At 33.8% G+C, this 22654-nt stretch overlaps 2 protein-coding genes across 4 annotated transcripts in view; one reads left to right on the plus strand and one right to left on the minus strand.

The window, feature by feature from the left end:
• The first annotated feature begins 3768 nt into the window (after positions 1-3768).
• LOC117327625 (serine protease inhibitor dipetalogastin-like) lies at positions 3769-16803 on the plus strand. 2 transcript variants are annotated; one of them, XM_033884685.1, is made up of 16 exons: positions 3769-3888; positions 6000-6108; positions 6940-7027; positions 7617-7748; positions 7952-8083; positions 9126-9257; positions 9371-9502; positions 9741-9872; positions 10021-10152; positions 10385-10516; positions 10648-10779; positions 11261-11389; positions 12390-12521; positions 13019-13150; positions 14997-15134; positions 16118-16803. In XM_033884685.1, exons 2-16 carry the CDS (start codon positions 6033-6035, stop codon positions 16161-16163), a joined length of 1797 nt encoding a protein of 598 aa, XP_033740576.1. In that variant the 5' UTR covers positions 3769-3888; positions 6000-6032; the 3' UTR covers positions 16164-16803. The 2 variants fall into 2 exon arrangements, with proteins under 2 accessions (XP_033740576.1, XP_033740577.1); XM_033884686.1 differs by lacking the exons at positions 9126-9257; positions 9371-9502; positions 9741-9872 and having other exon boundaries at positions 3770-3888.
• Positions 16804-17525: 722 nt separating this feature from the next.
• LOC117327624 (receptor-type tyrosine-protein phosphatase eta-like) overlaps positions 17526-22654 on the minus strand; it is a 29135-nt gene continuing 24006 nt past the window's right edge. Inside the window, exons 23-24 of one of the 2 annotated variants that reach the window (XM_033884684.1) lie at positions 21972-22095; positions 17526-21259 (exon numbers count right to left, since the gene is read on the minus strand). In XM_033884684.1, the coding sequence (XP_033740575.1) occupies positions 21159-21259; positions 21972-22095 (225 nt within the window). In that variant the 3' untranslated portion in view covers positions 17526-21158. Of the gene's footprint in view, positions 21260-21941; positions 22096-22654 lie in introns of both variants that reach the window. The other variant, XM_033884683.1, reaches the window with a different exon arrangement.

The raw sequence follows: 22654 nt of genomic DNA on the forward strand, positions 1-22654 counted from the left end.
ACACACCTCTACACACACGTAAACACCCTCACACCAGTAGTGCCCGCGACACACCTCTACACACACGTAAACACCCTCACACCAGTAGTGCCCGCGACACACCTCTACACACACGTAAACACCCTTACACCAGTAGTGCCCGCGACACACCTCTACACACACGTAAACACCCTTACACCAGTAGTGCCCGGGACACACCTCTACACACACCTTTTACAACATTTTCCATTCGATCGAAGGACTCTGGGCTCTGTTGTTACGGTGTTTTGAACTGTGTAACTCTATATCCCTGCATTCCGTTATCACAATGTTGTCATTAATTTTCCTGTTTGGGGTTGTATTGCTCGTTGATAAATAATTATCAAAAAAACTGATAGTATACCGGACATTGTTGACACAATCGAAGTATTATTACATACAGACACTACACAACGACATCAACGGAATTTGTTTTTCTTATAAATGTTAGAATTGTAAATCAATCTAATGCGCACCTGTTTAAATGGACATTGCAATCAGTTGTGTATTTTGTTTCATTATACATAATCAGCTGCTAAGCGATGAGATGGCAAAGTTACATCTATGAACTATTTTTAGTCTCCTTATTTATACTTATATGGCCAGCGTTACGGTATAACTAATACAATTGAAATCATATGATGCGTGACGATACACAACATCGCATAACCTTTAAATAGAAACTGGACGGCATAGAAAAATCCCTCACAATTTAAGATTTTGTCCTTTCTGTAAAAACGACGTAGAAGATGTTTACCATTTCATTCTAAAATGTCCCTCCTTTAACGGTCTATGAATAAAATATATAAAGCCTCAATATCGGGTAAATCCCTCTGTCTATAAGTTAATCAATTTACTATCAACTGGTAATGTTAAAGATACCACGCATCTTTACTACGTTCTACTCTGATGGCTCCTAGTAACTAGTAGTTTGATCCATACTATTCATTTATCTTATTGAATCATTTATATATATATATATATATATGCATGCTACAATGTCATATGCCAGTGCATCAACTATGGACTTGTATGATGTTGATGAGATATATACTCCCAAGACTAATAAAAATTTAAATTAAATTAGATTAAATCTTGAGTTATATATAACAACAATGTCTATTATTATGGTATAACAAGGTTGTTTTTTTTTAATACGATATCCATTCTTTACCAATTACAAATATATTGATTAAAAAAGACCTCTTGAAGAATTTTGAATTCAAAGATTGCCTACATATATTTTCTCATCGTGTTTGAAATGTCCAGTACAAGAGATCGCGGATATGTGTAGCGTGAGAGATATATTCGGATTTTTTTTTTTATGGTCGGAAGGTGTGACGTGACAAGTTGAAGAGAATCTAAATCATACGTCAGAATGAACCGACCTAGGGAAATCTAAGTGCGGCTTCCGGATTTTCCCAGGCTCACTAATTGTCTTCCCAGGCAATAGTGATGCCATAAACAAGTAAAATAAACATTGACTCACTGCTCTTACATTGGGATAATGTAGTAGAGTATGGAAGCCCGGGCGGCGGATTGTATTAGAGAAATGTATGTGCTAATAACTAAACGTGACGCGACCCAAAATAGAACAATTCTTAAAAGTACTTGCTGCAATAAAACAATAGATGTATTTGAATTTATTTAGTGCATTTCATTGATGTCGGGGCTCATGTATTTACAATGTGTCCATAGATAATCCGTAATGGAAATCATATGTAATCTGTACCACCAATAATCCTCAGTGGTTACGTATGATTTAGATTATATTTTACTGGTGTTTGAAAAGTAAATGTATGTTTGTTTATATAAATATTGTGTTATCTCTTGTGTAATTGTGGTAAGTTGGAAAAAATTTAAGCGATAAATAATCTGAATCTGAATCATTTCCATAAAGTACAGCTAACCTATACTATTACCTGGTAAGTGTACCCAAAATAGGGCTTCCCATGAGTTTCTAAGAATAGAAAAGTTGAAAACTAGCTTAGTCTCAGAAATATATATATATATAACATGGTACACAAAGCTTCCAATTCAGATTTTATCAATAATAGGTAGCATACTGTAAAGGAAAATATTATAAAACGATAATTGATGTTAGATGATATACTCATAATACTTACAATTACACATGTCCTTAACTGTACATACATGTAAGTGGCTATGTACATGTTCCCCATCGTATTCAAACGTTTGTAATTCAAAACAAAACGTCAAAATCCACCCAAAAGTACTTTGCTCTTACGTCATTATTACACTCCACTAGTTAAATGACAATATGTATATATTCCTGTATCAAATCAATGATTTTTCGCTGAAACTGGTAAACTCATATCTATGTTTTTTACTTATAATTAAGAAATAATTAACGATGATTCGTGTATTATTGCAGGATATACAACGAGGACGAGGATATTTTGCAATTGAATTAATAACGAAGGCCGCAGGCCTGAGTTATTAATTAAAATTGCAAAATATCCGAGTCCGAGCTGTATACCCTGCAACAATACACGAGTCAAAGTTGATTATTTCTATTCTACCATGTACTGTTTAGTTCTGAGATCGACCTCTTTCTAATATAAAAACAGCAAAGAAACACCGACAAAACCTTGTAATTTATTTCTTGAGTATTGCATTATTTATTGATGAAATATACAGGCAATACAGTACTACGATCAAGAGCATCTATCATATGGCATTGATTTTGAAAATTGAAAAAAAAAAAGAAAAAAAAAGAAAAAAAAAGAAAGAAAAAAAAATATGGGGGCCTCCGTAGGATTCGAACTCGCGTCGTGATAGAAAATTAGTGAAAGACTAACCCATTAGCCCACTCGGCTATAGTAACATTTTACAAAGTGGGTGAATATTAGATATATAAAATTGTTACAGCCGTGACTCCCGACCGTATATTATTGGCACGAGCGTGTATTATTGGCACGAGCGTGGGTTATTGGAAAATAATACATGGTTTTAAACCAATCAAAACTGGCGTTGCATAGCAAACATGGTAGAATTAAGAAATAACTCTTCCGTCGACAAGTCCCTTTGAAATCACATGGAGTAGTAGCATATCTCGGCAAGATGACAGAGCTTCCTCAATTAGGCGAACGCTCAACTAAGTTTTAAAACATATATATTTTAGATATAGACAGACAGACAGACATTCTTTGTTTCCTCTGGTTAGAGATTTACATCAATCATGCCATTATATAATATAATGCCATAATATATAATTGATATACATGTAACATAGCAATTTAAATCAAACAGCCATTCAGACGGTGACCAGTCAGACATGACTACAAGTATGGTGTTATAAGGGACTATGGACGACAGTAGCAATCCTTTAAATCACAATACCTAGTTACAGTAGTTAGTTTATATCGTGGCGCTACCATGAATTAATATATATATATATATATATATATCAGTTTTGTGTGGAATTAAGGACAATAACGTTACAAAAATAATCTGTTTGGTTGTGGAAAGACAACTCAATTCCATTTGTGTCGTATAGAGGAAACTATTCAATATCGTCGACATGTATTTCTTTCCGTACCGACAAAGGACTTCTCCTCAACCGGCAACTATCTACATCGCGAACGTTGCGGTTGTGGAATAACACACATATAAAGGTTCCTCGTGGCTTCCGTATAAAAGGTTGAAGAGTAAAATCTTACTTTTTGCCCTTTGCGGCTTGTTGTCAAATTTTACGATCGGTGCTATCAACTTAGTTTGTTTCCGGTTCAACTTGACTGAGAGATCAGTCTGATGATAAACGCCCCTGATATATTATATAAACAACCGATGCACACAGGTAGCGTCAAACAATAGCGATACATACCGCAGGCAACACGGGATCAGCAGGTAGGCTAACACTTTCATGTGTTTATGTTTTAATGCAGACGAAGCACTGCTGCAAAAAGAAAAATATGTGAACTGATATGTGTATTTATTATCACTAGTCCTGATTTATGGAAAGAGCTGATAATATACAATATCAGCATATAGAAAGCTGGCATTTCGATGTGGCAAATCTTTAAAATAGGTACCAAAGAGATGTATATGGGTGTATCTTTTTCACAATCTTTTGAGAATACAGGCGACATTCACTGTTACTGAAATCTAGTCGTCTAGGGTTGGCGTATCGTTCATCCACGTTTGAATTAATATGAATAATTTATACATATGTTTGGCGGTTTTTGTTTTTTTTTAAATCCACCTTTAAAAAAGAATAAGATTATGAGGTTTATGCCAATTCGGATATTTCTTTCGACCTTTATTAAGTTTTCTGTGGCGACTCCTAGGTATAAATAATTTATCATCACTGAGGAGCCAGTTGTATAATGAAGTTGAATGTATCTGGCTCGACTGTATCTTACTCTGATTACCTATTGGGGAGTGCTTAGCCTATCGATCTTACTAATCATACATGTTGAAAAGTCAATTTACGTCACGTAAAATATCGTGAGCAGTTATAGCGTCGGTTTGTGAGTCTGTGACGCGGTAACAAACGAGTGGTCAGCTCAGCACAACACCTCATACATCACTTTAAGGATGGTGGAGATGAAATGGTGGTAATTTTTTTATATCATTTCTATGTCCGGTTATGTAAATACCCGTGATGGAATTGTAATTGACAAACATATTCTTATGTGATAAGTAATTAAGATACGTATATGTAATTAGTCGACCATTCATTCTTATACTGTTATCACTTATCCTATTATAAATTACATTGCATCATATAATATAGAATGGCCCCCTGTCTCTAGAATATTTAAATTATAAATAAAATTGAGCTTTATGATTTTGATCCCTAGGATATCAAACTAGGGGCAGATAATCTGGTATTAGAATTTAGCTTGGCAATTCTTAAGAAAAAAAACAACTTAGGGTCTGGTGGCCAGTCTACATATAATAGCAGGTTAACTTAAAGAGGCTTACCCGCAGACGGACCGGTAAACGGCACATCTCCGATCACTAAATAAACTTCAGTACACGTTTCTATGTGACAAAATTAGAGGCTTTCCGACTTTATTTCTTGGAAACAATTACAGAATATGTATTTAAAAGACGTTTTAAAACTCAACCTGAGAGGGAAATGTATGGAATATAACGGCAAATCTTCTTTGTAAATCGCCGCTGCCTTTGAAGTTATCACTGTGCGGCACTGTGCATGTGCTTGTTTCTTTGAAGTGTCAATCAAATTAGACTTATTGCGGGTTGCGATTAAATAAATAATATTTAAAAATGAGGTTTTAATATCACTTTTCAGCGTTTTATAAGGAAAATAAAATGAAAAACTCAACAATTCCAACAATCTGTCATGTGTAAAAAATCTTTTTCTATTAGCCAATTTTTCTGATCTCTCTGCGGGCAAGCCTCTTTAGATTTATTACAACACCGAGATATTTTTACACACGAGAAAATTGCAGTAGGGATTATGTCATCTCATCTGATTGTGGGTGTGGCTTTAGGTATCTACCTAATTTGAGGTTGTGATAAGTTATTTAAAGGAGCGAAGTTTTAATGGTTTAGCCCCAGGTTAAAGCATTTTCCCATGAAGAGTTAAGACTCCTTTGAGAAATCCGTGAAGTAGGAAATATTAAACTTCGTCATTTCCTTACAATTTACAATTATTAAGAGAAACTCTAGATAATCATGTTGGAATCAGATTAAATATTAACGTCAAAGAATCTGGGCATACTTTCATTATTAAGATAATTCAGGAGAAACATAATCTGAACCAGATGATAGCGGATTATTGTTGAGATTTTGATAAATATGATATGTCTACATGACCGATCTGATTGGTTCGGCCCGTCCTTATCTGTTTACGTATGACTCATATCATTTGACCATACGTGTGTGAGTGCGAAGTCACGTGACCCTGGTAAACACTCTCAGACAGCATTACCTACATGACATTCTGAATACACGTGTTATTAAGATCTTCACACCCCTTTTTCCCTCAGATATTTCTGGGTTGCTGAAGACAACAGACAACCATGAAGAATCATTTTTTCTTACAAGTGTTTATGTTGGTGGCTGTATGCTGTCTTATACACAAGTCGGATGCCAAACGTAAGTAAATTGTAATACCGTAATATACATATATACAATATACAATGTACGAAGGTGAACGTCAGCGAGTAGAACTCTGATCATGAGTAGATTGCTTAACTTGATAATTCGCATTAAAACAAGAGAAGGAATCAAGACGTATTCTAGCATAACACTACTCTTAATTTGATAGATGTTTACGATATTTTATATAATTCAATAATACCGGTATTCAGTATCTACAAATAAATATCAAGGTACCTTAATGTCTTTGTCGAAATTTTAGATGTAAATGTGTTTAAATTACCATTACCACAATGAATACTAGCACTTGGTGGATGGGTATACGTTATAGTAGATATATTTATAACAGGAGTGTAGCAATAACATGAACTGCCATAAAAATGCCGCTGGTAACTACAAGATGATAAATCTAGCAGGATAGGTGTATAGTTGTACATTTGACAGTAAATGATTTGTGACAGTTTTATGGTTTACCTGGTTAATTATTTCTATTTCGGGATTTATACAAAAATGGCGTTAATACATGTCAAAACTAACTGATTTGTTGATATCTGTAATGGTTGTTGTGGAAATAATAAAACAAATAACAACACAATAGAACCAGAATACATTACTGTATCATTTAATGTAATTAAAATGTGTTAGTTCTATTCCACCTTTAGTTATTAGAGAAAATCCTGATATACAGTGATATAAGTATCAGCTAACTTGGGTAACTGTGTTGTGTCCAAAACCAGGCAGGTCCTTATAAGACTGTGGCTGTTAGTAGGGCGTTAAACAAAATACTCCAGACCAGTGTTGTGTATTAATGGATGGTTTCTATTACAGATAGGAGAGTGAAGTGTAGTTTACAACGAGATCGCGTGTGTGGTAACAATGGCCGCACTTACAAGAGTGCTTGTGTCGCTAACCGCAGGTAGGCTTAACTTTTGACATGTAGCGTATTTGTTACGACATGGCAAAGCAGTTCATCCGGTTTCATGTGTATTGATTACCCCAGCAAATTTAGCAGTTGAATAAAAGTTTTTATTTGATGATCTTTAAATGTCAGCAAAGCAAGTTTCAGTTTCCTTTTTTTTTTTTCATTAAAAGTTTTTGTTTTGATCTGTTCTTATTCATATGAAGCATTTCTTCGTTTATAGATTTTATACATTTTCATCATGAAGAAAATGTCCTATTACCTTTCACTCCAACTGATTACGACACAAATGTTGTCGCCTATGTAACATTTAACAACTTAAAAAATCAATTGTAACCTTGATATATTTACCTATTCACGTATACCCACAAAGGTGACACAGGAATTATTCTTGGTACAAAGCCTCGCTCTACATCTCTTGGCATATTTTCTATTGCCGAAGAAAACGATACTCGATTCTGGGTATCAATACAGGAAGGAAACAATAAAGATAGATAATATGATAGTACAATGTACTTGAATTAATGAATACTATGAATTCTGCATACCAACTTTAATCCAATGTGCTATGCCCATCTCCTTGTAGGAGGGTGAAAATTGATTGCAAAGGCAGGTGTCCCTGTGGGCTTGATAGAAGATGCTTTTGTACAAAGGAATACAACCCTGTGTGTGGACAAGATGGTAAAACGTACGGCAACCCTTGCACAGCCAGATGCGCGTAAGTACAGTCAGGGGTTTGTGTCTACATTATGTATAGTGTATTATCACAGAGAACCTTTAATAGGTGACAGGATCACTGTTAAGGACATGCAGAGGGTAAAGTTTAACAGTTTAAATTATATTAATAATTTAACTGAACAGCACTGTGTATATATATTACCTTGAACGAAATAACTTTTTAACTTTCATCGTCTGCTACAGGGAAGTAGACGTTAGGTGTAAAGGAAGATGTCCCTGTAACCCCGGTAGAAAATGTTTCTGTACCAAGGAGTACAACCCTGTATGTGGAGTAGATGGTAAAACATACGGTAATCCATGTACAGCTAATTGTGCGTAAGTACAACCTGACTTGATTATAATTAAATCTGTTCAAGTTAAACATGACTCTAAGAAAGGTTAGTGGTAGAGCGATGTTTTTTAGGTAGTTGTTTGTTCTTGTCTTTCTACATGAACCTAATAACTGCAACAGGGGTTCTTCAGATGGTGTCAGTATTATAAATGTTGTCATCGGTCATTCATACTACTTAATGAGTGACTAGCGATCCTCACTACGAAACAGCGTACAGAGCAATGAAAACAAAGCAATTTATTACAATAGCATGCTTAACCTAACTATTGTTGATCAAACATTTAGAAATAAATAATTGAACAGTACACAATTTTACATACACATGAACACATTTACTGGCATAATAACCAATCAAACTTTTAATCGATTAAACGAGGGCAAAATATAAGCGCAAATATAGATTTCCTTGGAGACTCCTGAAAATTCTGGTCAAATCCGGGTTAAGTGATCATCTCAAATGAAAGTTAGGTGATGATAACGGAACTACTGGGCATATCAACAAGAATCTAAAACGCACGACTTCAATATTTCTTCATCTTTCAAAAGGAAATAGAATTAGAACAGATCGTGATGTCGACTAGCAGACTTTCCAATAGTCTTCATCATCATACATCTCTCAAAACCTTGCGTTGTTAATTCCTACATCACTAGTCGACATATATCACGGAATTAGTGAAAATGGGAACAAGCACTTAAATATCGAATCGAAGCAAAGTAGGGAATACAGGAATGTTATCTAGAAATGGGAAATTTAAATCATCACGCTTATCACCGGAGCATCTCCAGATCAAATGCGACTGGCAAAGAACGTACATGTACCACTACCATTATTGTCTACACTTTAGCTGTGTTCGGGTTCGAGCCTCAAAACAACAGAAACTAAATATCACTAAGTTTTGGGGAAAAAACAACATAGTGCAGGCTCTACTGACACTGATCTATATTGTATAGTATTCCGGATTTGTATCAATGCGCTAGATTATATTACGTCTCTATTTGTTACACTCCTTATTATTCTAAAAACAGGGACGTGGCGGGGGCGTGTAATGGGGAGTGTCCATGCAACAAAACAACGCCCTGTATATGTACACTGGACTACACCCCCGTCTGTGGTGTCGACGGGAAAACTTACGGAAACGAATGCGGAGCTAATTGCGCGTAAGTACTTTTACAGGATATATATATATATAACATAATGTTAAAATTATTTGAAATTAATCGAGTAAATATATACGAACACATTATACATAGCTCGTGTAACCATTTTTCAGAAAAGTAGCAGTAGAATGCACTGGTGAGTGTCCTTGTGCACCCCGTAAGCCCTGTATTTGCCCGTTGAACTTTGACCCGGTGTGTGGAATTGACGGGAAAACCTACGGAAACGCATGTGGATCGAATTGCGCGTAAGTGTGTATGGAGTCTTCTATAAACGGACGATTTTATTCATATCGTATCATTACCACATGATATATTTTTTCCGTATTCTTTAATTTATATCCTAAAGAAAATCAATGCGTAATCTTTGACAGTTTTTAGAAATACATAAATTAAAGATAAACAAAAATCTTGAACACTTAATCCATAACACTGATCATGCATGTTTCAATCAGGAGGATGTAATGTATGGTGGTAATGTTATAGGGGCGTGGCGGAAGCCTGTAAAGGGGATTGTCCATGTAACAAAACAACGCCCTGTATATGTACACTGGACTACACCCCCGTCTGTGGTGTCGATGGAAAAACTTACGGGAACGAATGCGGAGCTAATTGTGCGTAAGTAATATAATGTTGATATAATGTTGATCTCACTTGCATACAGTCTTCTCAAGGAAATGATGCATACTCTCAGACTTGCAGATTTTAAGGGAGAGGTGCATATTTAAATCTGACTTTTTCATCAGCCAATAATAATGTTTTACAGTGGCGTGAAAGTATCCTGCAACGGCGAATGCCCCTGTAAAAGTCCAACGCCTTGTTTGTGTACGGCTGATTTACGGCCAGTGTGTGGACGTAATGGAGTTACTTACAGCAACGCGTGCAGTGCGAAATGCGCGTAAGTAAGCTGTGATCACATCCCAATAAATCATACTCTAGTTAATCCAGATCCTTAATTACACGTCCATGATTACATGTATCACAAATCAACGACGTCTAAGAACTGGTCAGTCGTCTTGTTTAACATTGGAGCATCTTAATTTTCATCAAGTTCTGAACGGTTTTATACAATCTTATCCTTAAGGCAACATAGCCAGTTGGTAATTATGTTTTGGTATTCTTTGTCTTAGGGGTGTGGCGGAGGCGTGTGAAGGGGAGTGTCCATGCAACAAAACAACGCCCTGTATATGTACAGTGGACTACACCCCTGTCTGTGGTGTCGACGGGAAAACTTACGGAAACGAATGTGGAGCTAATTGCGCGTGGGTATTCATTATTTGCGTACTGTGTTGCTTGTAGTTAAACGAGGAATAACTACAGTTTCCATAAAATCGTATCACAAAGTAGTTACATTTGCTTTCATAATCTGAAATATTCAAATATGCATTTTCAGAAATGTTAAAATTGGATGCAAAGGCGAGTGTCCATGTACTCCACCAAAGCTTTGCGCTTGTCCGTTGCATTCTAACCCCGTTTGTGGCGCTGATGGGAATACCTATGGAAACGCATGTGGAGCAAAATGCGCGTAAGTACTATTTATAGGAAACAAAACCAATCAGTGCATATAAGAATATAGAAACTGAGGATGTCATATATTTTCTTCTCGATCATTATTCGAATGTTGATATGGCGTCGTATAAATCCTCGAAGTTTAATCTGATTTTTTCCACTGTAACCCACCTTCCTATCACCTGAATATATGTGTTCATAACTAGGTGTAAGGGTATGTGTGTGAGAGAGAGGGAGGGGCACGTGTGTATAAGATATAAGTATTCGGTGATTGGAGCGTACTATGACATATGTAAGTGTCACCGTCCACACATCAAGGCATATGCTATACTCGGGTGTTAGGAGTACCACAACAAAACACATGAAAGAGAAAATGAGGCGGTGCCATAGGATCTTTTTTGACGGTATACAGTAAAGGATAATTTGATTCTCCTATTGAAAGTATAAGCCGATATTAACATTTATACATATGATAGTAAAACATTTTCGTTGTGTAGCGACGTAGCTGTGAAATGTAAAGGAGCATGCCCCTGTCGATCTGATTTCTGTAAGTGCACTAAACATTACCGACCTGTTTGTGGAGTAGACGGGAAAACCTACGGCAACAAATGTACAGCAGGATGTTCGTAAGTTATTTATTTGGCTACATTTTAAAGCGTTTAAATGTGGAGTTTCATTGAAAGGCACTTGTGTTAAACAGCTGAACATATTATGGTTAAAATTAATTTCAAATCATGACGGTTAGCATACCTACATTTCAAAAACGGTTACATTTGTATTATGTATTGGTTCGGTGACCATCAAGAGGAGATTGTCTAACAGAATCTGGAATAGGTCTTTTCAACCTTGGAAATGGATATATCAACCAAAGAGATTGGCTGGTTCAGCACGAAGTTTGGAGAGTGCTGGCAAGCCAAATCCTTACACGAGAGTTGAAATATCCCTGTCCACAGAACAACATTTCTCACATACTTAAAAGACTGTAACCAATTGTAAGTTGCTGTGACACTTGACGCGCAGTCAACACTGTCCAATTAAGTATGAAATTGATGAGGTATTAATTTGCAACATGGTCACGCTACATAAAAGGATGACGTCACCCTTTTGTGAGTAGCTTCATAGCGCGTACCCGCTGTCTTTCCTATTCAATGTGATATAGAGTTATCTCATCGCGATATCACCCAGTGTAGCAAGTGAGAGTTAAATGTCTCCGTTAATAACACTTAAGGACACACATAGGATACCAATAGAAAAGCCGTTATAAGTTGATAAAACACACCGGGTAATATATATATAAACAATCTATTAAACAGTTAATTGACTGTAACGTTACATTTATTATTAATATGAATGCAATCTAATGAGCATAATTTATAGTATAAATGTTTATTCATATTAACGCTATATTGTTAAACATCTACATGTACGGCATAATAAAACATAGCAATGCATGTAACCTGATAAATGCTACATATTTGAATGATATGGGTATTAATGATTTTTACTACCAAGATAAAAGTTGCTGTGTTTCTATGTCTAATTATGAAACATCTGAAATTCACAAATTGGTCCTGTTTCGTCATGTTTCGTCATGATTATCAATTGTGTGATAATATTTCTACACAGGGATACCAAAGTGGCTTGCAAAGGCGAGTGCCCCTGCAACAAACCGGTTAAATGCGCATGCCAAAAGATTTTGAAACCAGTATGTGGCAAGGACGGACAAACATACCCCAATCGATGTGAAGCATTATGCAGGTTAGAAATTAATATTATTTGTTATTACGTTTTGTATAAACTCAAACGTAACCGAAGCTGTGATACCCTTATTTTGAGCTTCGGTAATCAAAGATGTTTCACATTTATGTGCCGTAGTTCATTAGTTCGAGGCCCAGTCAGGGCACGAGTTATGAAATTGTCTTCCTTCGTAATTTGTGTTACTATGTTATATCTTTTAATTAATATGTGTGATTTTAAAGATTAATTAGTTTTTGTTATGATTTTATGTAGTTATTTTAGTTTACTTTTTGATACTTTGATAAATCTACACAAATTGAAGCATCCCTACATCTATGCCTATGTTAACGACACGTCAATTCTGGAATATTGAAATAAGGTAATAATGAATAGTGAAATGCTGACATTTTATACAGGGACCACCAAGTAACAACCATTGTATAATTCGTTGTTACATTATAACTTTTAACGATTTACCATGCTATTATGCAATGATTATGTCTAAATTTTCTACAAAGGAATACGAAAGAGGCTTGTAAAGGCGGGTGTCCCTGTGAAAAGCCTGTTACGTGCGCATGCCCAAAGATTTTGAAACCAGTATGTGGCAGGGACGGACAAACGTATACCAACAGATGTGAAGCTTCATGCAGGTAAGTTACGAGTTATTTACAAGTTAGATGTTTAAGAGTTATAATATGCATTGTATGTCATGAGACTAAAATTGATGATTCGATACACCATGTAACGCATCATATACCTGTTGGAGAGCTCACACTTTTCGGTATCTTGTGTTGCATGCTGAACATATAGGTATCGGTATGATACTATTTGAATCTTTCTTAATCATGTAATAATATATTTCTTAATTACCTAATTTCTCAATTTGTTTCGAATGTGCAATATTTTGAGATTGCAGGTAGTAGACAATGCTGGGGAATTTTAGTCGCCGACGTTATCTTATCCCGCTTGTCACATTTTAGTTCATTTGGATAGTGACACGGTTTAGAATATACACGTGTTCTTATCTTATGTTTTGAATCCAACATTGAAATTAGCAAATTTCCTTGAAATTATTGGTCTTTTGCATTGCCAAATCCAGATTTTGATATTATGTGTGACCTATTTCGAATATGTGGTCGCCTCGTGTGATCAAATTAGGACCTTAGCTTCTCTAACGAGTCATGTGATTGCGAAACAGCTATATAATGCAGTTAAATTCAATTTGGCTCTAATGTATCTAACCAAATTTGTTTTGAACGATGCCTTGCATGTTTTTTTGTACAAGCCCTTCAGACCATTGTAATATTCTATTGATGGACATTTTGAGGTGTTGAAGGACATTTTTTATGAAATGTATATACATACATAACAATGGAACGCATGTCTTTGTTATTCCAGCAATATCCTTGCACGACAGTGCATGGAGTAGAAACATTTGTCATGCATTCGAAATGACGGTAATACTTTTTATGAAATCGGTACAGCAAATTAGATCCATGTCTCATTTATATATGCTGTTAAACTTCGTGAATTGCTATCTTGACAAATAGTGCTTGAAATAATAGGAACCAACTGACAGCCGATCGTTCAATGATTGTAAATAAGCATGGGTATTTTAAACACCATTATATCAACAGCTTCCAAAGACTATATATGATAACCCCTTTTTCTCGTTATAAAGGAATCGTGTCAAATGCATCACAGTGCGGTGCTTGTACACGTAAAATACTTCATATAAAGTTAAAATGATATTTGACAGAACTGATAATTTCATAAGGTGTTTTTTTATAACAATTGTGCAAAAGTGACTCTGTTTACCATGTTTACCATGTAAACAAAAATATCATACTTAAGGTGTGGAATTCTTTGTAGGCTAAATCGATTTATAACTTTGATACTGATTGCGTTATAACAGGTTTGCTGAGCAATATGAAAAGTTCGTATACATTTTAAATTGCCGGTAAATAAGCCTAACGAAGCCATGAAAACGATATACTTGCCAACATAAATTATAAATGAACAGCGTGCACACTTGTGCATTTACCAAGTGCAAAATATGCATTTTCCCTCCGCGCTATATTTAGGTGGTCTAATTTCATATTGGAAGCTTCGTTTGTCCAAACTGACCAAAGGAGAGATATTTAAAGCTGACAAAAGCATTAACCAACATTATTAAGAGGTCTGAAAAGATACAGAACTGTCAGAAATTTTGCAACTTGTACCTAATATTTCTTTCAGGACTAATTAAAAAACGGATCTGATTTTCGATAATACATAAATATAAATGTATTGGGTGGGAGGGAAGTACAAACCATAAGTAACGAATCCCACGGTTAACTGGTATGTTAATTACTTTATCTAAACTTTAGCTACATGCATGCTTTTATGTTTGAAACTGGAAAAAGAAATAAATAAAATGTTAGGAAATCAGTAATAATTCCAGCGTATTAACTACAATACTTAAATGCAATTGTCTCCCTTTGTCTTGCATGGTAGCCGTACAAAGATCGCATGTAAAGGAAAGTGCCCATGCAAAAGGCGGTTGAGGTCGAGGTGTGCTTGCCCAAGAATACATCGCCCTGTTTGTGGTGACAACGGTAGAACCTATGCGAACTCCTGCTTGGCAACATGCAGGTCAGTAAATAATCAGATTTATATGGATATTAACCATTACATTGTAGCACTAAATTGGTTTTATTATCATAATAACGATATTAAGGGAAACAGGTGTTAGACTTTAGAAGGACAGTGTATCTCCATGTTGATACGTTACATTTGCATATATTCTTCATATATATTGTGTAAATATTTCATCTTTCTTTGTAAAACAGAAAGTGCTTCCTTCAAGATATTTGGTTCAAAGTTTCTACTGGAACGCTTCTAAATATAGCTTTATCTGTGCCCATTGACATCGCAAAGTAGTCCATGTTAACATTCATCAAGATGATGTTTAGGTTATAATTCAGTTTATAAAGAGAAAATGACAAAACATTTTGAAGAAAAAGATAATTTCTCTGATATTCTTTGATACGAAGAATGCTATTCATACATCCAAATTATATAAGAGATGAACACACCTTTTTAGATCTGTTAAGATACATTGAAAAATATTAGAGAAAGTGTATTGTACGAAATTGAGATGCCGTAAGCTGCACGGATAGAAATCGCCTGAAATATTTATAAAATATACCATGGATTTATAAAATATACTTTAAAAAAAAATATTTATGTTTAGATGTAAGATAATATTATGTAAATTGTAGTATCATAGTATGGAAAATGTAATAGAAGAGAATGTAAAATGTAATATATAGTATGTAAAATGTAATATGATAGTATGTAAAATGTTGTATGTATATATACGAGTCAAAAAGTTGTCTTCCTTCGTCATTTGTGTTGATAAGTTATATATCTATTTATTAGCACAATGCATCATATACACTATGTGTTGGTGATCCGAAGATATAGATTTGAATTTCCTGTCGTAGTTGTACCGAGAGAAATATATTTATATATATATATATATATATATAATATCTAAAATGTAATATAATAGTATATCAATTGCTTTCCTGTTTACATTTCACGCTGTTAAATTCACGTTTTTATTATTTCAGGGAGGCACAAGTTGATTGTAACGGACGCTGTCCTTGTAGAAGCTGAGATGAAGATGAGGGGAAATCGATGAGTGGATCAAATATGGCCTTCCAATATTTAATATAAACTTGATCACAAATGATGTTTAAACATTGTGTAACGATTTATTAGTTTATTGTTATATTTTTTTTACAAAAGCCTTTTAATTTAATATAAGTTCGTGCGCATGCCTATTGATAATTAGCTGTTTTAATAATTTCAAAATGAGCTATTGTAAATCCTATTTCTGATACATGATTCATAAATGTATACAAATGGAATCATATTGCATCGCCGCAAAAACAAAAAATAATATAACAACGAATTTGACATTCAACAAAAAATGTATTAACACATTTTTTTTATATATTCGATGCCTGTGATATTGTTGAAATCCTGTGGTTTAATTAAGAGACAGGAAATCAGTAAAGATGTTACAAATACACACTCGTACATGTACATAATTATATACATCGATATTTTATGTATTTCGGTTGAAGTGGATAGATTCACAATTTTGCGGATAAGTAGATTTTTGTTATTTTTTAACGTATTACAATATGCATACTCCCTAATAAATGCACGTGTCATTTCGAGAATTTTACGTTGTTGCTGCATATAATACCTTTAAAATGTGCTTATTGTTATTAAATATTACTTACCAGTATGTCTTGTGTATATTAATATTTATGTTTAGTTTGTTCGTGAATGTATTCACACCAACAATGTTTTAACAAAAGACTAGGTATCTGGAAACATCATCATGGCTACTTTCCAGTATTGTACAGTTTTCGTATGTATGAAGGGCATCTCAAAAAAACAAAAAAATTTCCCGAGTCTTCCCTGTATCTGTGAGATATACTTAGTAATATTGAAAAACGTCTTCTTGATAAAGCATTTAGGAACAGCAAAGGTTTTTGGTAATGATAACATGTAGATTAGATGTAGATTAAAGACATTTTCATAAAGTCATTTATATTAATCAACTCGCAACATAATGCCTTCAAGGGGCAATTTAGACACCAATTACCATGTAGCTAATGTCTACTCTGGTTAATTAAAATAATGTGCTCCATCTCCAAATATTTTATCTCGAAGTCAATTTTGAAAAATGAACCAAACCCAGGTTTTATTGTGTTTGCACGCCAAGTGGGGCAACAAGGAAATTTCGTGCACAGTTTAACTCTTGCCCCACATATTTCTTATGTGTCGATTGTGTAGGAATTGGTTCCTTCTTTAATCACCTAAATAAATTGCACACTACACATACGTAATCTTAGATTTGGAAAGTGTTTTTTTTTTCGAAAATGAAGAAGGGGAAAATCATATTATATCATGGTTGTAAAGCTTACCGTGGTTCAAAGAGACCAAGCGTCTAAAAAAAGCAAAGACTAGTATATGTTTTTATTAAAAAAATAAATATAGTAACATACATATATCTTATAAATTAAACAGTATTACGGAAATAAAAGTAAAGAAAACATTAGACATTTCTGGTCGATTTCATAGCATAAAAGACTTAATTGACTAAATTGCTAAGAGTCCATTCTGTATTTAAGACACTAAGTCATTGAAAGCGAGTTACGTCCCTTGCTTTACCTGCAAACAATAGCTGAAAGATACTTTTCAGTCCTAGTTTACAAACTACTGCTGTTGAAAAATAATTTCAGCCTAAACATTTTTTTCTTATTTAAAAAAACGTATAATTAGTGTTTCTATGTATATTTCTATGGTTTATGATTCATTTTAAACAAAATGTTTTGTGGAGCACTAATCACGTTAGTGTTTTCAATGGTTACTAAACCAACAATGGACAAACCGTAATAGACAATCATTGTGGGTTTCTAGTCATTATTTGAATTCCATGACACGTCATTCATAATCTCCATTACTATTACATTGTGACGATAAAATTCGGACCATTTTTATTCGAAAAGTCAGTCAGTGGTTTATTTGTATGACACGTTTAACCTGTTCTGAATTATTAATACATTATTCAAAACAATGCAAAATAATCTAGGGACAAATTGTGTGTTTCTTTAAGATGTTTACTCGATATGTTTATAAAAAGGAATATTGAATGAAAATGAGAATGTTGTATTTACAATAAAAAAAATGAACATGTGTGACTAGATTTTTTTATAGTGGTAACAGAAAAACGAAATTCATCATACAATATCATAATATATCGATAAAGTTGTTCAAGATGCAAACAATACACTGTTACGTAACAATTGGGCGCAAAGATCAATATAAGTTCCATGTTGTTTTACTACCAAACTGCATATTACTTATCCTGTTAAGAGAGTTAGACTAATCACAGAGACAAAATCTGTTAACATGTATCGCATGGTTTCGGTACATTCTTGAAACAGCTGCCATAAAATATTATTAGCTAAGGAAATTAGCTATAATAGATGGAAAGCATTCTTTGTTTTCGGAACATACATAATACAGTTTCTTTTGTCATTTTTTATCCACCACAAATATATTTATATTTTGAATGTATACACATGACTGATTTTGTGACGTAAATGATGACATGTTGATTTTATGGGACGTGTATGATGACATGTTGGTTTTGTGTGACTTGTATGATGACATGTTGGTTTTGTGTGACGTGTATGATGACATGTTGGTTTTGTGTGACGTGTATGATGACATGTTGATTTTGTGACGTAAATGATGACATGCTGGTTTTGTGTGACGTGTATGATGACATGTTGATTTTGTGTGACGTGTATGATGACATGTTGATTTTGTGTGACGTGTTTGATGACATGTTGATTTTGTGTGACGTGTATGATGACATGTTGATTTTGTGTGACGTGTTTGATGACATGTTGATTTTGTGTGACGTGTTTGATGACATGTTGATTTTGTGTGACGTGTTTGATGACATATTGATTTTGAGTCATGTGTAGTAAAATGTTAAAACTACATGCTGTGTTGCAACTATATACGTCGTGGAATGTAAAAAGGCTATGCTGTGTCGTGATAACATACGCGTAGAATGTAAAAACTACATGCTTCCTCCAATGAATATATAAAAATCAACACTTATCGACAGAAATGCATAGACTTTAGTAAACCTTCCACTGAACACATGCTTATTTTTTATTATCATTCTATCATATTCATTCCAACAATTTTATCAAAAACTACCCAAGTGTATTATATCTAAAAGAATTGCATATTTTAACATTGACACGTTTGCGAAGCTAAGGTCGATATCATGTATCCTTCAGATGCCCAAGTGCCTATGTAGTGCTTTTTAAATGGTAACTAGCTACCTTATATAATAGTTATTAATAAATAAATAGCAACTAACTGAACTCTATATTTTGGGAAGATACATAATACTACATTTATTGTTATATACATATAGTTATAGTCTACATTCTGTTACCTCTGAATACATACTTAACAGACATTACATTTGTGGACATTTTGCTTGATTGGTATTTATTTCGGTAAACTATGCTGTGTCAAATTGATGAAATGATATGACAAAGAATATGAATAAAGTATGTCTATATAATTGTGTAATTATTATGAAATTCATAGCCACTATACAGAAGAATTTTACATAAGAAAACATTTTGCTATTCCTAACACAGACAAATTCATAGTCTAAAAAATGTGAATCACATAAGTATCTGACGTATACATAGAAGTAAAGCATCCAGGTTTTAACAAAAGACACACAATATGTCATATATTATATATTGGACTGTATATATTGTGTTTAGAGATATACACAAAAAGTACTATAACAGATGATAAAAAATGTTGTCATTCTACATGAAGCAAACAACCTTTGCCTGAGGGTAGTTTTTATTAGATACAGTTATGGAATTTACAGGGAACATGCAAACGGATAACGCCTTTAGATATTATATAAAGTGTAGACATATCAAGAAAATGATAAAACTCTATCAAACAGGGGTTGATGTTCAATTTTTCTAACTATTACAACGACTATGTATTTTAGCTGTGGGTTCATTGGGAAATCTTAGTTGAGGAGCTGTCATTAAATTCAAGGATTATTGATGAATTTGCGTGTAAAAAGACAGAATATGATGACAAATTATAGTTAGTTTTATACAACAATTATTTATATACTTGGACAACTGTTTAATATAGTTATAGTTTACGTCATGTTTGCATAGATATAGTATATGTCATTTCTTCTTTTTTTTGTCAGTTTATTGCCATAACAATCAATTCTAAATTATCTAACTTCACCTGTTTCGAAAATTAATTTCTTGTACATCATCTTAAAATGTGTATCAAAATTTTTTTCATAATACGCACATAAAGGTAATCCCTGTACATTTGATAAGATATATCATGTGAAGATCGATATATTTCATAATTATGAACTCAAATATATTTCTACAAGGTCGATATAACACCATATGAAACTCATCACAGGTCCATTAATGAAGGCTGGATCATTACAAACACGGACATAATACTAAATAAAATGTTCATCTAATTATCAACACGGATATGATTTTACATAAAAGAATCACTTATGAACACATTGATAATGGTGACAGAATAATTAAATAATTATAATTGTATAATCGATGTAGTGGTTTACGAGAATCATGTTTTCATACAATTACATTCTGAACATAAATGGAAGATCTTTATAAGTTAGTTCTACTGAACACTGTCTATAAATCTATAAAGGTTGCAATATATTACTATAAAAATAATAAGAGTATAGCATCATTTGTACATGACATTACTTCTCGGTATCAGATACCTAAAACGCTTGCATTTTGTATCCATATTTTATGCGTCAACTTTCATTTTATACTGCCCTGATAAACAGGAAAAACATTTTTAAACATCAATTTATTAAAATCTGTTAAAAAAAATTATTCTTCAGGAGTTGTCGTCCTTTAGCAGTATATGTTGTTTAATTCAAAATACACCGATATCAAATATATCAAGTCACATCAGGAAAAAATGCATGTTGGTTGATGAAAAATAAGTGGCTCAACGTCATCACAACTCTGTTGTCATGCTTGGGTTTTCGTACCCCCCAAAGTTGCCATCTTCTACGTCATTGTTGTCGTCTTCTTCAATCATCAGTTTGTCCTCAGGATCTACAAATACAATATCAATATAAAATATGTTTTACAAATTATTACTTTGACTGAGTTATTTAAATATTTGTGCACCCCTCTGCTAATGACTAGTCCATTTGGTAGTTATAAGAAAATATACCTATACTCTGTATACCTGCATCATTTAATACATATTGAACATAATAGATCCTGTTTCTGATCTACAATAGTACACAATAAACGTACTTTATTTGGCGCACTCAAATTTGAAGCTCATTTCCAAATTATCACAGATTAGTGCATTGATGACTCGGCGCGCCAAAATATCGTATACAGAAACAATATGTAGAAAGTGAATTTAGCATAATCATAATTTTGCGTATTGCTTCTAGCGCGAAAAGCGCTAAGATAACATAAACCGCTTCAATATATGTTTATAGCAATAAACGTAACATTAACATTGCAACAAGATATAACAAGAACGCCATTTAGCGTCTGCTAGAGAAGAATAAATATGCTATTGCCAATCGCAACAGACTCTTCAGGCAGAAAAATGGCATGGTTCATATGAATCTTAAATCGCTCCGTTGGTATGTACCGGTTGTATATAATGTTAAAGTAATTAATGCGTTCAACACCAAATTAAATGTTAAGTTCTTACACTGGGTTCAATGTTAATGTTTATGATGTATAAACACAAGCTTGTTTATAAATGACTTACGACACGAATCAATCGACCCGTTAGACGCACCAAAAAGCTGTTCACTATATTCTTCCTCACTTGGCATCTGCAGTCCGTCATTGCTGAGGTTTTCCACCGTCATCTGGCGTTTCACCAACTCTCGTAGACACTCGTGAATGAAAATGTATTGTTCCTGAAATAGACATCAACCGAATACATCATAAAATAGTCAGAAAATTGTGCTGATTTTTTAAATGCTTTTCGAAATATGTTTATTCTTTTAACAGGTTGGATTATCATGAAAACCGATGTAAGCAATAACATTAGAGGAAACGAAAGAAAATAAGAAATGGTTTCGTACAATGACACCGTACTTGTAATGTAATAAAAAGGTGAGATAACAAAATGCTATACTGAGAGTTTCATGTATTTATACCACAGGGGAGGGAGTCTGGACATGGACATATATGTATAAATAAAATGAAATTTGGATAAACTACTCTATCATTACATTTAAAACTGCCCCTTACAACAACACAACATAATCTCATTCAAAGTGGATAATCAAGTCATGGTTGTACATTTGTTTTATGATGTTTACTACTAAATGGAGTAACTTATATAGGTTATGTTTGTTGTTCAATCCATTTCCTACATGGAATCGGAATTTGTTGATAAGGAAAATTGATATTGGAATAAAAATTGAGGGATTGGTTCCTTCAGTTTTATCGACGACACCGGCCGTGTAAATT

This window comes from Pecten maximus, chromosome 5 (genome assembly GCF_902652985.1).
Source record: "Pecten maximus chromosome 5, xPecMax1.1, whole genome shotgun sequence".
Taxonomy (NCBI): domain Eukaryota; kingdom Metazoa; phylum Mollusca; class Bivalvia; order Pectinida; family Pectinidae; genus Pecten; species Pecten maximus.